This window comes from Gymnoscopelus braueri (genome assembly GCF_963280865.1).
Source record: "Gymnoscopelus braueri genome assembly, chromosome: 2".
In the NCBI taxonomy this organism is placed as follows: Eukaryota; Metazoa; Chordata; class Actinopteri; order Myctophiformes; family Myctophidae; genus Gymnoscopelus; species Gymnoscopelus braueri.
This window is the reverse complement of record NC_137604.1, coordinates 39,018,494-39,035,523: the sequence shown is the minus strand read 5'-3', so window position 1 is coordinate 39,035,523 and position 17,030 is coordinate 39,018,494. Positions and strand designations below refer to the sequence as shown.

General features: G+C 41.0%; 1 protein-coding gene across 1 annotated transcript in view; it reads right to left on the bottom strand.

Annotated features, from left to right (window-relative positions):
• Positions 1–17,030, bottom strand: part of gstcd (glutathione S-transferase, C-terminal domain containing) — a 99,704-nt gene that overhangs the window by 19,890 nt on the left and 62,784 nt on the right. The window contains exons 6-8 of the mRNA XM_080414454.1: positions 3,667–3,782; positions 1,715–1,759; positions 1,217–1,345 (exon numbers count right to left, since the gene is read on the bottom strand). Coding sequence (XP_080270580.1) covers positions 1,217–1,345; positions 1,715–1,759; positions 3,667–3,782 — 290 coding nt within the window. The remainder of the gene's footprint in view (positions 1–1,216; positions 1,346–1,714; positions 1,760–3,666; positions 3,783–17,030) is intronic.

Here is a 17,030-nt window from a genome sequence, read left to right as displayed (position 1 = left end):
CACAACCATAATTAAGGACCTGTTTGCGCTAAATTGATAGTAATTATGCAGTTAAGGTAAGTCAAGAGCACCACAGAGCAAGGTGGGCGTTTAGTCAATAGAAAGTGTAGTGTAGGTGGTGAGTGTTGAAACTTGCAGAGAGTATTTATAAGTGCTGGTTCTGACTCCAGTTAAATAAACAGAATGTCCCTCTGGCAAAAATAAATCAATAAAACTAGTCAAATAAGTCAATCATCAGTCACACTGTGCTGCAACACATTGAGGGGAAATAACCAAAATCATTATGAAGTACGGTCAGGCACTGTAGTTGGCCACACAAACAGACACATCTTGAAATCTCTTGGCAGAGATGCTGGTGCTAAGAATATTTGCTGAATTAGGAAGTTCAGGGTAATGGGGCCAAGCTGACTCTATAAACTGAAATGGCAGGCAACAGTTTCTGCTTTCGTTAAAAAAACATGCTTCCTTTCCAAAGATTACTCCAGGGACCTTCACTGAAAATACAAGTCCAGCCGAAAATACAAGTCCATTCCCCTTGTTTTTAGGAAGTGAACCACACAGGAATTGAACAATGCACTCATAACAGAAACTAGAAAGCAAAGAGAAGAAAAGATTTCCCTTAATGATTTCTGCTGGAAAAGGTAATCCTCAGCATTAATGATGATGGGGGTAACAACCTTTGTCCCGCAGTTGGGGAGGTAACATTATTCATTATTTTTCTAATGCTCAGGAAAGGGAAATAATGGCCACATTCTGCTTTGTCTGAGACAAACATAATCTTATGTTGGCACTGCAGGCTCAGGTCCTGAAAAATGATGGAAGTGACACAGCTCCTGTTTGTTATGTGATGACTGTACAGTAAAAATCTCAGAGTAAAATTTAAACTGAGGATGTGCAGTGCTGATCAGAAACTCATATTAACAAACCATGGTAAATTGTGATTGTTACATACTGTATAAGTTTACACAAGAAAGCACAGAGCGTGTGAACAGCATAATTGCCATTCATAAATGTTTTTTTCTTGTTTTCAATATAGTGTCAGTCACGTAATTTTCCTGATTCTGATGGCAACATTTCAATGGTCAGATGAATTCCTCTCAGTGGTAGAAGTGCTGGAGGAATGCAGTTCTAATGTAGTGCATTTCTGCAAAAATAAAAACAAAACCGAGTGAGCTGCTTCAGCGAGTGAGCTGCTTCTGTTGCTGAGCGTACTCACCCCAATGTCAAAGGGGCCAGTGAAGTAGTCTAAATTGGCCTGAATGAAGCCTATGTTGGTCAGACCCAGTTCTGCGCTGCGACTCTTGGCCCTGACCAAGGACTCTTCCTTGTTTTCTATGAGGATCACCTGGAAGAGAGAGTCATAAATGTAAAGTTTATCGTTCCCTACCTATGTTGAATGCACTTATTGTAAGTCGCTTTGGATAAAAGCGTCTGCTAAATGACTGTAATGTAATGTAATGTAAAGATAGACAAATAATAAAGTAGGGAAATAATACATATTTCTAGATTTGTTTTCAAAACAGTTACGTAGCTCCACAGAATGTGCTAAATAAAAACTACGGTAAGAAGACGTAATTAATGATGACGTCTCACATCAATTGCCTTTTTATACAAAGCTATATGAAAATTGATTTGTGACAATAATAAACATTATTTGTATAGTGCTGTATAGTATTTGTAGTGATTAAATAATCATTATACACATAATCATTACCTGGCAATCTGGAAGTGTGTGAGCCAAAACTATCCCAACATGACCCTGAGAAGAATACAAATGAAAAATGAATTCAAGCCACAGAGACAGAGAGCAGAAACAGCAGACCACATACTGTAGGGAACATCAAAAGGCTCTGTGATCAGCAATCCCCAAGTGTTGACCATCAACCAGGTCCAGTGGGTACTGCTGCTCCTCACAAAGCACTCTTTCATCACTATAATAACCACAAACACACAGCAAGAAACCAAGACAAACGCAAAGCAAAAGAACAAAGTCAAGAAATGAAAAGATTAGAGGACAGAAGAACAGAGGAAGAGTAGAGAAAATAAATTACATACTGAAGGACAACAAGAGAAATGAAATCAACTGTTTTCTTCTGCTGTCCGACTCATTGCAAGGTTACCACACTGTCCAGTAACCAAAATGACTCAGGCTCAAACCCAAATAAGCCAAGTCTCCTGTCCTACTGTTAATTGAGCTGAACTTGTTAACTCATTGTAAGGCTTCTTTTGGTAATTTTGTCACCTAATTGCAAGTTGCAAATAGTTGCTGCTTTTTAATTGCCTAATTTTATTGATAGGTTCCTTAACTCTCTGAGTTCCAAGAACGAGTTATCACGAGTATATTTCTTAATGCCCTGAGTGCCAAGAACGAGTTCTCAGTTTTTTTTATTTTTTATTTTATTTCAGAACCCAAGATATCGTGATCCGAAGATTTGACTCCATTCACTTCTTGTTTAACTTATTACTGAAAAAGGCTGTATCTCGGTTCCTGAGCACTTTTTTTTTTACTTTTGTATTTTTGGTCCAGACATGCTATTTTCAAAGGCAGACAATTAATGTCAACAAGGTCGCGATGACCTCGTTGACATTTGTGAAACCACACAGTATAACCCTCAGTGATTAGCAATCATCAGGGGATCGATCATAATGGAGATAAATATTCTGTGACTACTTGAAAAAGGCAAGAAAATCGAAAAATCGCTGGCACTGGGCAAACACGGCCAGAAATAAGTCTGGCAGTGGGAGAGTTAATACCATGCAACTTAGTACATAAAGTATGTTATCACATCTGGTGCTATTTTAACTGCCTCGTTTCTACTGCCTTTAATCACGCATCTTATGTAAATACTGTATATCACGCACCTTATACATGGATTTGGTAGAAATACATTTAAAATTGCCAATATGTCTTGTTTCGTCCTTGTTACTGATATACTTCAATCATCCAAACCACAAATCAACACCAAACAAGAGTCAATAGCAACAGCAGAATAAGCTGTTGTTTGGCATTGTCAGAGAAGATTTGGCAAATTATACATGAGCGCAACCCACATACAGTTCAGCTGTGGCTTCTCATACCACAAATGCATGTCCCTTACAATTACAGTAAAAGGGAAATAAACAAGCTTTCCAAGAGTATTGTCAAGCAGCATTTTTCCAAGTAGAGACATAATGTACCAAACACAAATTTCCAAACATTTTGTTTGATTTTATATATTTCACACTACCCATATTGATATCTGACCTATTTTTCTATTTCTTTCTTTCTCTATTTCTTTTCACCTTTCTTGAAACTAGTGAAAAAAAACACTCATCTGCCAGTAGACTTGGGTGAGGCAGCCTCTGCACACTCAAAACTGTGCAAAATCAGAATAATAATAATTCAATAATCAGATTGTTTTTAAACTGAAATGGAGCTTGTATGACAAAGACTTTCACCCACTTTTTTACAACTGTATTGTAAAACCTGTTTTGTGACAATGTAGTTGAGTTGAGAAATATGAAAATCAGAGAGGTGGATGAATAGACAATTTAAAGAAAGAGACAGGTTAGCACTGTTTGGCTAAGGGAAAGATCATGAAAATGTGGAGAGTACAGCTAAATAGATGGATGGATGTATAGACATATGGACAGAGTGAGGGATGAACATGTTTATAATGTACATACCCCTCCACTGCAGAAATCCACCACGGTCTGACCAGTTCTGGCCAGCTCCATTACCATGGCAACCAAATTATTCAGCTGTTGCCTCTTCCTGATCGCACGGACGTCTGACATTTTCCCTGCAATAGAAGAAGAGTGTATACGTTGTTCTCATTACATAGGTATCATTTGGCCAGCAGCACAGGTGGAACATCTGTTAAGTCAAGTCAGTGTGTCATATAAGAAAGAACATTAACTTAACACAGCAGTTCTTTATTTACAAATCTCAGTTTGCTACTTTCATGAAAATCTTATGAATTCTAATGTGAAGACAAACTGCAGTCACTTCAGATCAAAATAGGTTCTGAATTCAACATGCTGAATTACTTTTTCTTTGCACTTAGTGAGCTGCCTTAAATATTGTCAGCTTCACTTCAGATTACATGCTCAACTCACTGTTATTGATTACTACACACTGAAAGAAAATGGCCTCCAGTATTTCATCAGCACGTTTTGAGACAATTTCCAATGCAAACAACCCTTCAACATCATCAAAACAAAGCCAGCGTGCCAAAAAGTGTGTTGGTGTCAGCTGCGGCAGAATTTTCCAGCTACTGTGAGAAGCGGCATGTGTACTCAGTGTGTTACTCCATTAACTCAAAGCACATTTTGGTCTCTGGAGCTTTCTTCTCAGTCTCTCTAGCCCTTCAAACAAGCCACATCGACACTGATCCACCGCCATGCAGAGACACTGTCGTCTCTGGCTCATAAATCCAGAGTGATGAGTGTTTCCTTTACCCCAGAGTCACGCCACCACGGCCACACGGATAGAATATCAGAAACACATTACCCACTTTTACTTTCCCCATCTCCTGCTCTTTTTCACATGCACACGCACACGCGCACACACACACACACACGCTTTTATGCTAATTGACAACAACCAAGGGTGGATAGCAATGAAAGGAAGGCAAGACCGGGTATTCTGTGGCACAAATGAGAAATGTCACAGCCTCATTGTTCCTCTGCCTCTGTCCCTCTCTCGCTGGCTGATATTAAGCAGATCCCAGAGGTGATGAGAATGAAAAGAAAGAAAGTGAGGGATGAAATTAAGAAGTGGTGAAAATTAGGAACAGTATTGACCAGACTCCACGGTTCATTTGGATGAGTAATTGTCATTGACACTTGCGCTCTTGGGGAACTCCTGGGAGGCTTATTGAAGCCTTCTGTTGCACCCAGAATACATTTAGGATTTAATTGGAACCTGCATTACATGGTGGGATGACATTGAATAGTCAGTGCACAGCCATAGCAAAGGAAATGCCGGCTACCTTAATTATACTTTGTGATTGGATGCTGAATGTAATGTAGATAACTGTTGGTCTGGCCTGCGCTGTTACCTTACACTGGAAGTGTGGTTCTGTTGTCACAGTACTATGTGTGACAGTATGTACCTCTGTGATGTACGTTGTAGGGATGTGAATCGTCTGCTATCTCACGATTCGATACAGATTCTTGGGGTCACGATTCGATTAAAAACCCTTTACCGATAATTCAAGATGATTAAAAAAAAAAAGATTCTCATAAAAAAAATATTCCCGATCAGTTTAATCCAAATTATTATACTGTTTTCATCTTGACTTTAACAACCAAGTGTAGCCTAGTTATTTCCGACAGCGCAAACAAATAAATATTTAATACCAAAGAGGTTGTGTAAAAAGTATTGGCTTTGGTGGAATCTTAGATTAGGTGCAGTTCTATTTGATGCAGAAACACAACATAATTGCTTTGATGGAAGTAACATTAATGAGTGTCAACGAGCGTCAGCTGGACAGTGAGACACACACACACACACACACACACCCACAAAAAAAATATGAATATGACTGAAGACATGATAATGTTTACTGTGATTATGGTAAGCTTACATTTCAAATCACAAACACCATAGAGTAAAAACTCCTGTAACTTTAACCAGCTAAAAAAAATCGTTGAATCGTTGATAATAAGAATCACGATTCTTACATGAATCGATTTTTTCCAACACCCCTAGTACGTAGTACACATAAAAGGGAAATAAAAACAAGACAAAGGCTTCTCTGTCCATTCTTTAGCTATCAATGGCCACTAGATGTGCCGTTTGTGAATGAAGCAGCACTAATATGGTGTTCAGTGGCAATGGCCCACTATACAGGGAAATTCCAGGTGGCATCTTCCCCGCATTGTCAAACTGGCCAGTTGCAACCATGTCAACTAGTGTGTGTTGACGGTCTACATCTCCAGTTTGGGAGAAGTTTGCTATTGGAAATAGCAAACTTTGTTGAACACTGTTGGAGCAAATAAGACATTTGCTGGGGAACAGATCTTTATATGCATTGATTATCACCTCCGATACAACTCACAATCTTTCACGAGTTTCACTTCATGACAGTTTTGTGACGTCATGCATGTAGCAGTACAGACTGTGATATTTGATTGGTCTACTTTTTAGGGGACACACATAGAGTATGTACATACGTGTGTGTGTGTGTGTGTGTGTGTGTGTGTGTGTGTGTGTGTGTGTGTGTGTGTGTGTGTGTGTGTGTGTGTGTGTGTGTGTGTGTGTGGACACAAACAAGTGACGTTTGTGTGTGCTTGTGTGGTTTGTATATCCATGCTGTGTAATGTGTGCATGTCTTCCTGTATCCCTCCATGCCATCTTAGGTCTGTTTCTTTCAAGGTCACTCTGTGGCTGCGCTCTGTCCCCGTAGCAGTGAGGGGGTGGATAGCATAGATAACTAACCGCTGTCCAACATGGATGGAGTGGGTTTGCAACTTTTCTTTTCATGCTTTTTAATGTGGTTCCAGGGAGCAGGGTGAAGGCAAGGTCTGCAAACTTTGGTCCTGTAATGGCCTGAGCCCCCTACCCACTCCTACAACCTTCTGATGTATATTCTAGTGGAGACACTTCTTTGAATCCAACAGAGTTTGAGCTCAAAGAGCCACAAGTGAAAAGAAAGCAAAGAACAAGAAAGTCAGCACAGTTCATGTCGGTTGTTTGCTTAGATAACAGTTGTTGAAATGATGCGGTACAATTTATACAAACAAGCAACAACTTATTTAGGCATGGAACGCTCTTTTTAGAATCGCAGCACAACAATTGGATCATCCTGTAATACTTAGCTTACCCATAAGCGTCTTTGGGTAAATAACTACCTGCTTTCTCAGCAGGTAGTTATTTTCTTAGCAAACAGTGATTGTTCCCAGATCAGATGTGAGTAAAATCCCCCAACCACAAATGCCTCTTTAATGCAGCACCCTATCAATCAATCATACATCAATCTTAATTGATCTCTGATTTTTGTCTCTATTGAGTGGAGAGATCTTAATGAGACTTGTTTGCTACTATGGTATTGTTTACTAGGCCCAGTGGTGAGAGTATAGCAGAGTGATGTGTTGGGCTCATAGACTGTAAAAAAAAAAGAAAATGGACACAGAGAACGGTGACGTCACCCATTGTTTTCTACAGACCCGATTTAAAGCCACTATTTCAGACAATTCAAATCCACCATCTTCTGGTCCCGAAAAGCAACAGGAAACCAATGCTATTGGCTGAAATGAAGGAAAATGCGGAAGTAGAGTGTTCTTCCGGGTGCTTCGTGCGCTGGTGAGCGACTTTCATTGAATGACTTTCATCCATGATTTTTCAAAGGTACTTACTGTACCTTTGAAAAATCATGGATGAAAAAATCTACGTTTTCGCTGGCAAGGGGACGGACGGTAGACGATGTTTACTAACTGTTTACAACGGTGTTAAGTCCGGCAAAATACCCATTCACTTGAATGGAGTGATAATTCTTCTGCAATCAGTAGGAGTGGAAATAGCGACACCCTTTAGGCAATTAATGAGAACTCTAGTGTTTTAATGACTTCCTCATTGGCTTCATTTTCAAAACCGGATACTTGCTGCCGAGTTGGTCTGCATATCAGTAAAATGGAAATACAGTACAAGGCTGTTATATCCTGTTATATCAGGGGCTTGGCAGTTTGTATTAGGCCTAGGCTACACGTATATGGATCTTTTACTAAACGGATATTTTAGTCCTCCGTTTTTAAAAATAATCCCTGGCCACATGACAAAGATAAAAAAAAAATCCCTGTCCACACGTAGACGCAGAAACGCATTGATCAGCTGCAAGTTTCAAATTTATATCAGATTTTATATTTACATTTATTTTATATATGAGGGGCCAAATACATATATCAGGGTCCCCACACATTTTTAGCAATGAATTTCCAAAACTTTTCCAAAACTTTTCCAGAATATTTAGCCCAATTTCCAGGCCTATATAACAATCATTCAGCGCAATAATGTGTCTCTTACTCCTATGTACAATGCCCAAAGATAGGCAGTGTAGCAAAAATAAAGCATAGAATGGTACAATTCCATTCAAAATTTCGTGCAAAATTAGGGCATAGCTCACTGAAATACAAGACTCATTATGGCATCCGTATGACTTATTTTTTTTAATAATATTGCCTTGCATTTGCCCCATTTATGAATTTAAAAGTAATGAAGGATGCAAGGATGTTTTAAATTACACTTTTGTTGTAGGTTTTCCTATGTTTTTCCTATTAAGTTTTCAACAAGAGGATACTGTCAGACACGAGAAGGGATGAACATAATTACGTAAAACAAATCAAGAGTGGTAAACTTAAAGTGCCATTTATTTTAGGAACAGTACAGTATCCGGCTAAGATTTGTGGCATAACTTGCAGCCAGCTCTATTCGGGTTCTCTTCTCGCTTTACCCAGTCTTTAAACTTTTTATTTGTAAGGCACAAATTATTAAACAAACATTTCCCTGGCATTGTGGATCATACTACTAGTTCAACCGATATATTTTAACTGCGTTCGTTTACGCTTCACCGACTATTCACATGTTGCTCGCAATTGTTTGTTGGGACAGCAAACACACAACCTGCACAAGTTGCCAGGTTGGTGTCACGTGACAAACAAACAGCTCTACAAGCTAACTACTCATCACGCTGCAGCACGTTGTGAGCTTGTAGCTCTGTTATTTTTATCACGTGACCAACCTGGCACCCTATGCAGTGCAACCTAACAATTGAGACATACATTAGGCTGCCATCACACAGCCCGTTCGGCGAAAAACTACTTATGTTACATATTTTGTGTAATGTTATACATGTTTATGAAAATGTTTTGTGTTAACAAAATCAATAGCCAAAAACAATGCATAGCCAAATATTTTTCCAGGACCCTTGATAAATTCCAGGACCTTTGATCAATTCCAAACCTTTTCCAGTACTGGATTTTTTAAATTTTTATTTCAAAATATTTCCAGGAATTTCATGACCGTGGGGACCCTGATATATACATATTTTTAATCACATGTTAAGGCCCAATACTGCAATAGCTGCATTATTTTAATAGCATACGTGAACAGCATACATGAACATAAACGAAAACAACATTATTAGGGCGCAGCTGCAGCGCAAACAGTAGCCATGGTTCACATGACGCTTGTATACAAGCATCATGGTGCCGAGTCCCTGGTTTATAGTGGTGTTCAATTTTTTTTACATTGCCAACTCTCACATGTGCATAAACGTTCAGATTTCAAATATAAAGTGCTTACCCCCGAGCCACGGATGTTACAAGGCGATCCGGACCACGATAAGTACCCGTATCTCCCGTATTGTTCAATAAATAGCATTTTAATCCCATCGCCGGCCATTTTCTTTTTTTTTTGTAATGTATCAGAGTGCAACACACCTCCCAACCATTAGTGTCGCATGGTTGAAAGCATCGGAGAAAATTTGGAGAAAATGGCCGGAGATCGGATTAAAATGCTTTTTATTGAACAATACGGGAAATACGGGTACTTATCGCGGTCCGGATCGCCTTGTAACGTCAGTGGCTCAGGGGTAAGCACTTTATATTTGAAATCTGAACGTTTATGTACATGTGAGAGTTGGCAATGTAAAAAAATCGAACACCACTATAAAGCAGGGACTCTAAGCACCATGACTGTCATGGTATGACAGTCATGTTTCAGGGCTACGCAAACAGATGAGTTTTACTTCATCAATTCATTACATCGTCCCAAAACTCCCCGCCCCACGCACCTTTTGAGCAGGCCACCCGCGGCCGCTCCATGGTCGCTGGATTTTGACCCGGGGCGATTGTGTTTTAGGACGACAGACCCCACATTCAACCCGTGTGCGCGCCGTGTGTGCTACTCGGCGCAGAGAAAGAGGGTTTTCGTCACACAGTGAATGAGCTACTTTTCCCACCACTGTCTTATTATTAATTATGACATTATTTTGCCATAAATGAGCGTGCCTTGTTTCATAGAGTGTAAGTGTTGCTCTCTCTCTCTCTTCATTTATTATTATAACGACCATGAGCGGTCCGGTGTTTATGTATTATTATATTATTTATTATTATAATGACCATGTGCGAATGCGCAATGACGTCATCGTTTCTCAAAATCTCCGGATTACATGTCCACACAGATCCACTGAAACGCATGTTTTGGAAAACCTTCACTTATTTATCCGTTTACAAAAATATCTGTTTTAGCGGCCAAAAACACCGTTTGCGTGTGGCTGAAAGGCCCAAACGCACACAAAAATGTGCGTTTAGAAAAAGATCCATGTACGTGTAGCCTAGGCCTTAGAGGACCACTTCAAATATCATCTGGGGAAATTCTACTTAAATGACTTGTTGTCTCCGCCAGGCCGAAAGGCATGGCGAGAGAGTATGTTTTACCCCCTGTCCGTCCGTCCGTCCGTCCGTCCGTCCGTCCGTCCGTCCGTCCGTCCGTCCGTCCGTGTCTCCGTCCGTGTGTCTGTCTGTGAACAGCTAATCTCCGGCACCATTAGCCCGGCCGCTGCGAAACTGTGCACACACACTCCCTGGATGCCAAAGCCGAACCTCTGCCCCAAACTTTTCAGATTGGCCTGTTATAGCGCCACCAGGAGGCTGATTTGTGCAAAACACATTTATGGATATCACTCCTACAGATTTTGTCCAAACCTCACGCAAATTGGTACACAGTATCTCTATAGTCATGTGATCAACACGGATCTGTCCGATTTTCTATAGTCTATCCTGATTGGCTAAGATTGGCTTCCAAAGTTTGCAGGATTGGTTTGTTTTGAACAAAATGCCTCAAATCATCAACGCAACGTGCGATTTCCGTGAAATTTTGCGCACACCTTCCCACTAGGCAGAGGAAGAAATGCCACCCTTTTCACATTGGCCTTTTATAGCGCCACCATCAGGTCTAATTTAGCAAAACACATTTTTGGAACAGAATGCAGTGTCCGATTGAAAGGCCTAAGAAGAAATGGCACCCTTTTCACATTGGCCTATTATAGCGCCACCAAGAGGCCACAATAACTGACCTTGCGGAGACCTGTGCTCCGAGGAGCACTTTTTCTAGTTTTTACTGTGTTGATAAATAATAATAGATAATCTAAAAATGCTATGCCAAAGAGTCAGATCCAATAGCCTAAATAATAAGAGGTTCATTTCTAACACATAATTATACAGTATTTGTCACATCATTATCATCTTAGTATTTTATGTGGGCAGAAGAACCTGTAAAGGTGTACAACAGTAAGTATAATGTTAACTATTATGCTTAATACAGGGTATTTTGCGATGCAAAATAAGCAGTGTGGTCATATTATTGTTCTGGCAATAGCAAAACATTTTCCTTTTAATTTGGATAAATGACAGTACTCCAATAATGCATTTTGCATTAGCATAATCATACCATGGCAATTTGGGAGCAGTCCATGTCGTGAGTGGATAACTCCATTCATTAGGCTGCAGCACCTACAACGCTGAACCTCACTCCCACCCCACTGGCCAAACAGTGACTACTTCATAGAACCACATAAACAAAATGACTTCTCTTAATTTCAGTTATGCCCACAGCTTAATGGAAGTTCAATATTGTACATGCGTTAAGTCAAGCACAAAAATTCCCAGGAGGATATTCTATCAAATTATGTTGTGGTGCTTAATATTGGAAAGCTCTTCTGCTACCCGTGGGCTGAGTGCTTTCTTTCGGCATCGCATGTTAGGCCTGACTGAGTGGACATCGGCCTCAGTTGCCAGGTATCTGATGCCAAAGTTTATCTCAGCACACACTCTTCTCCTTTCCCCTTCAATACTCTTTTCGTACCTCTATTACAGCTCTACATTTCACATTTGCTTTTGGCACAGATTCCTGCCCCGCCTGCCGCAGGCTTTATGAGCAGTAGGATAGTGGGCTTAGGATGTCCTCTGTCCAACTAGACGCTGCCATGGACTCATTAAAATAATAAAGAGCATAAAACAAAATGGACCTTTCTAAAGGGTGGCCCCTGGACTGTACCTCGTTAAATCTGCTGAAGAGATGATGAATGGAGAGGTATAACTCAGGTATAATGCAAGGAGTTCTATGATCTTTGGCAATTTTCTACAGTAATGGACTTATTCATGCCCAGCTGGAGATTAAAGTCCCACAAAAGTGAGTTATGACAACAATAATTAGAAAGAGGCAGCAAATGCCACTAACACATGAGCAAACACCACCGGCTGGCATGACACGGCATGGTTCCTTATATGAAACCTCATTGTAGACAGCAGGAGCTGTAGGACTGTAATATTTTTATGCCCACTGTTGCCTTCAGTAAACAGTAAACAAAGTGTAGATATTTTCACTGTAAAATATTAAGTTCAAGATTCAAGAGAGTTTATTATACACTCTGGCATACAGGTACAGTACAAACAGCAAAATGTGTGGCAGTGGCATGTTCCGCAGACTGAGGTAAAAAATCCCAATACAATATAACAAGAAGATAATATTGCTTATAAAAATAATTAGCACAGTTTAAGAAAAACAATGAAGGGTCAACCCTTTTTTAGCAGTAATGGTGAGTGTGTAGTGTACAGAATATGGGGAGATAAGTGGCTCAGGAGGTAGAGCGGCTGTTTGGTAATCGGAAGGCTTCTGGATCGATCGCAGCTCCCCCCTGGGTCAATCGGACCCAGCCAGGACCCAATTTGAGTCCAATTGGATGTTGAGTTCATGATATATGGTGTTTTTTTGTAAGAAATAATAATAATACATTTTATTTATGACGCACTTTACATTTCTGGAAATCAAAAAGTGCTACAGAGTTAAATCAAAAGGCACAAAAATAACAAAGCCAGGGCAAAAACAACAAGAAAGAGAGAGGAGAAAAAGATGGATTAAAAGACCTAAGAAAAAGCTTTGTTAAAAAGGGATGTTTTAAGTCCATTTTTAAAAGCATCGGTAGATTGTGGGGCTCTCAAGTGGTCGGGGAGGGCATTCCACAGGCGTGGGGCAGTGGAGCAGAAAGCCTGGTCGCCCATGGTACGAAGATTGGTCTTGGTGGTCTGGAGAAGGTTGGTGTTGGACGAGCGAAGGTTTCGAGTGGAGGGTTTTATTTTGAGAAGTTAGGCGGGGGGGGGGGGGGGGGGGCATTGCCGTGGATGCACTGATGGGTCAGAAGGGAGATCTTGAATTCAATCCTGAAGGTGATTGGGAGCCAGTGGAGTGAACAGAGGGTGGGTGTGATGTGGTCAAATTTACGCACTCTCATCAGGATCCTAGCAGTGCTGTTTTGGATGTACTGAAGCCACTGAAGGCTCTTGCTAGGGATCCCGATGATTAGTGCGTTGCAGTAATCCAACAAAGGCAGTTTGGAAATGTTCCTGAGGTGAAAAAAGGAGGTTTTGCAGAGGTGTTTGATGTGTGCCTCAAGGTGCAGTTGAGGGTCCAGTTTCACACCCAGGTTGGTGACTGTGGGTGAGAGGGAAAGGTTGTGGCCCGAGAAGGAGATGCTGGTCTAGTGCCTATTAAGATGGCTTCGGTTTTGGAGCTGTTGAGTTGAAGGAAGTTGACTTTCATCCACGCCTTAATCTCCTCCAGGCAGGTTATTAGTGCCACCACCATTGGTGGTGGCAGGTCCGTGGCTGATGGAGATGGTGGATCTGCAGAGGGGGGTGGGTTAATCCTGAAGTAAAGTTGTGCGTCATCAGTTGTGTGTCATCAGCATAGCAGTGGAAGGGGGAGCAGCATGTAAAGTGTGAATAGATTGGGGCTGAGTACGGATACCTGGGAGACACCACAGGTGACAGGTTGGGTCAGGGATTTCTTTCCTCCCAGGGATACGTACTCGGTTTTGTCGGAGAGGTAGGATTTGAACTAGTTTATAGGCCCTATCCATACATTTGTGAAGGCAATTACAGGCATTGGTATAGAGAATCAAAACCCTGTTTGATGGTCATTATCACTTAACTCACAAGACCATTTGTGTCTAATTTGTTGGGGGTAAAAAGAAACTCTCAAACTTCTCAAACAAACAGTGACTTTTGCAGCCTTTGCGGTGCCCCTATAGGTAGAATTGAAATCCTCTACCCATTGTTTAGAGGCTCCTTAATGTGTAAATCAAATTTAGTTCGGAAGCCAATCGTAGCCAATCGGAATGGAATATGAAAGATATGACTGATACATCTTGATCACATGACTCAAGAGATAATGTGTATCTTAATGTTGTGTGAGTTTTGGACAAAATTTGTAGGAATGGTAGCAAAAGGTGTGTTTTGAAGAAAACGCAAAAGGGCGGACAATCTTGTCAGGCGGAAATAGGCATGGCCTATATGGGGAGTTAAGTCACAATCCAAGGAGTCCAGGGAAAGTTTTGATTATACAACCTATGGTTCAAGAGTTATAGACCAAAATGTGAAGTGGCCTGTTATAGCGCAATCATGACAATTTGGGGTATATGTTCTTCCTTGGCCTACAGGGAATACTGTATGTGTGCAAAGTTTCATGCCGATCGATCCAGCTGCTCAAAGTCAAACAGACACACACACGGACACTGGCGTAAACATAATCTCCCGCCCCTGGCCGTTCCAGCCTGCCAGAGATAATGAGATCACAAAAAAAGAAAGTTGCATTCTTACTGTAAGCTATGATGGGACATCTTCCAATAGCCTGTGGAAAGAATTTTGGCCTTCTTCATGGCATGTGAATGAAGCTTAGGGGAGCCGCTGGGCGACATGATGGCTTCGTCTCATTAGACTCAAAAAGCTTTATCTCAATCTCATCTCACAGGGGAGGTGCAACAGAAACAGTGGCACAACACAAGATTCACTGGGGACTTGTAGGCAAAGGAGGACAATCTGCATGTTGATTTATTTGCACTCCTGTTCTCTCATGCATTTCCACTCTCAGTTTACAGCCTTCCAGTCAATTTATAAAATGGACCGTGATGTGACAACAAGTACACTGTATCAACTAGACGCGTCGCAATTCAGGGCAATTGCAAAGTGTGGTTGCGCCGACGCCGGTCGGGACTCGAGGAATACGCTGGGAGGAATATCGTCGGAGGCTGCGCCAATTACATTGTCACGTCACTCCTGAGATCACTTGCGTTTCATTTTGAGAGGATTGATCCCCCCAAAATAAGGTTGTGGCATCAAACGGTTACGTTTTGCGCATTTGTGCTGCCCCCTACGGATTAAAGTGGAAATGCTTTTGGGGATTCGTTAAGTAAACCACCCTCGACATGTGATTCAAATTTGGGATCGATTGGACGTTTCGTTCGTGATTTTTGGCATTTTTGGTAAAACGGGCCCCTCCCACTAACTTTGGAAGCCAATTGCGGACGAACGGTAAAGACTATCAAAATGCCGTTTGGATAGGTTTATCGCATGGGTCCATAGATCACGTTTACCGATTTTTGGGAAAAATCTGTAGGAAAAGGTGCAAAAAGTGTGTTTTGAAGAAAATTCAAAATGGCGGAAAATCTATCCTGACGCAAATGGGCGTGACCTATATGGGGAGATGCGTCGTAACCCAAGGAATCCAGGGGAAAAGAGATTTTTATTCTACGACCTACGGTTCAAGAGTTAAAGGCCAAAACGTAAAGGCGGCTGTTATAGCGCCACCATGAGGCCGAATGGTGTAATTATTTGTATAATAATTTTGGACTAAATTATGAACCTCCCCTCCAAATCTGGTAACTCTAGCTCTTACGATTTCTGAGAAAAAAATACTTGAATTTGAGTTTTTTCACTTTTCCATTAAAGCGGATGGGGAAATTTAATGCACTAATAAATCAATATCAATTAAACTATTTAACCAATCTCTTAGCAAAATACAAGCGCACGATTCCCGGTCAAGACGGTCATTTTGACATATGGCACGAAATTGGGGAATAAAAACTGTGGGAGGAGATGCGGTTTGAAATATTGTTTATTAACATTGTTCAAGAACAATGTTAATACTAGACGGGTCGCAATTCTGGGAAATTGCAAAGTGTGGTTGCGCCGACGCCGGTCGGGACTCGAGGAATACGCTGGGAGGAATACCGTCGGAGGCTGCGCCAATTACATTGTCACGTCACTCCTGAGATCACTTGCGTTTCATTTTGAGAGGATTGATCCCCCAACATAAGGTTTTTGCATCAAACGGTTACATTTTGAGCATTTGTGTGCGCCCCCTATGGATCAAAGTGGAAATTCTTTTGGGGATTTGTTGAGTAAACCACACTTGACATGTGATTCAAATTTGGGATTGACTGGACGTTTTGTTCGTGATTTGTGGGCTTTTTTTGTAATACGGGCCCCTCCCGCTAACTTTGGAAGCCATTTACGGACGAACGGTATGGACTATCAAAATTCTGTTTCGGTCCAGATTATCGCATGGGTCCAGAGATCATGTGTACCGAATTTTGTGAGATTTGGGAAAAATCTGTAGGAAAAGGTGCAAAAAGTGTGTTTTGAAGAAAATTCAAAATGGCGGAAAATCTATCCTGACGCAAATGGGCGTGGCCTATATGGGGAGATGCGTCGTGACCCAAGGAATCCAGGTGAAAATAAATTTTGATTTTACGACCTACGGTTCAAGAGTTATCGGCCAAAACGTAAAGGGGACTGTTATAGCGCCACCATGTGGCCGAATGGTGTGATAATTTTTTTAATAATTTCGGACTAAATTATAAACCTCCCCTCCAAATCTGGTAACTCTAGCTCTTACAGTTTCTGAGAAAAAAATACTTGAATTTGAGTTTTTTCACTTTTCCATTAAAGCGGATGGAGAAATTTAATGCACTAATAAATCAATATCAATTAAACTATTTAACCAATCTCTTAGCAAAATACAAGCGCACGATTCCCGGTCAAGACGGTCATTTTGACATATGGCACGAAATTGGGGAATAAAAACTGTGGGAGGAGATGCAGTTTGAAATATTGTTTATTAACATTGTTCAAGAACAATGTTAATACTAGACGCGTCGCAATTCAGGGCAATTGCAAAGTGTGGTTGCGCCAACGCAGAGTTCTGGGTTGCG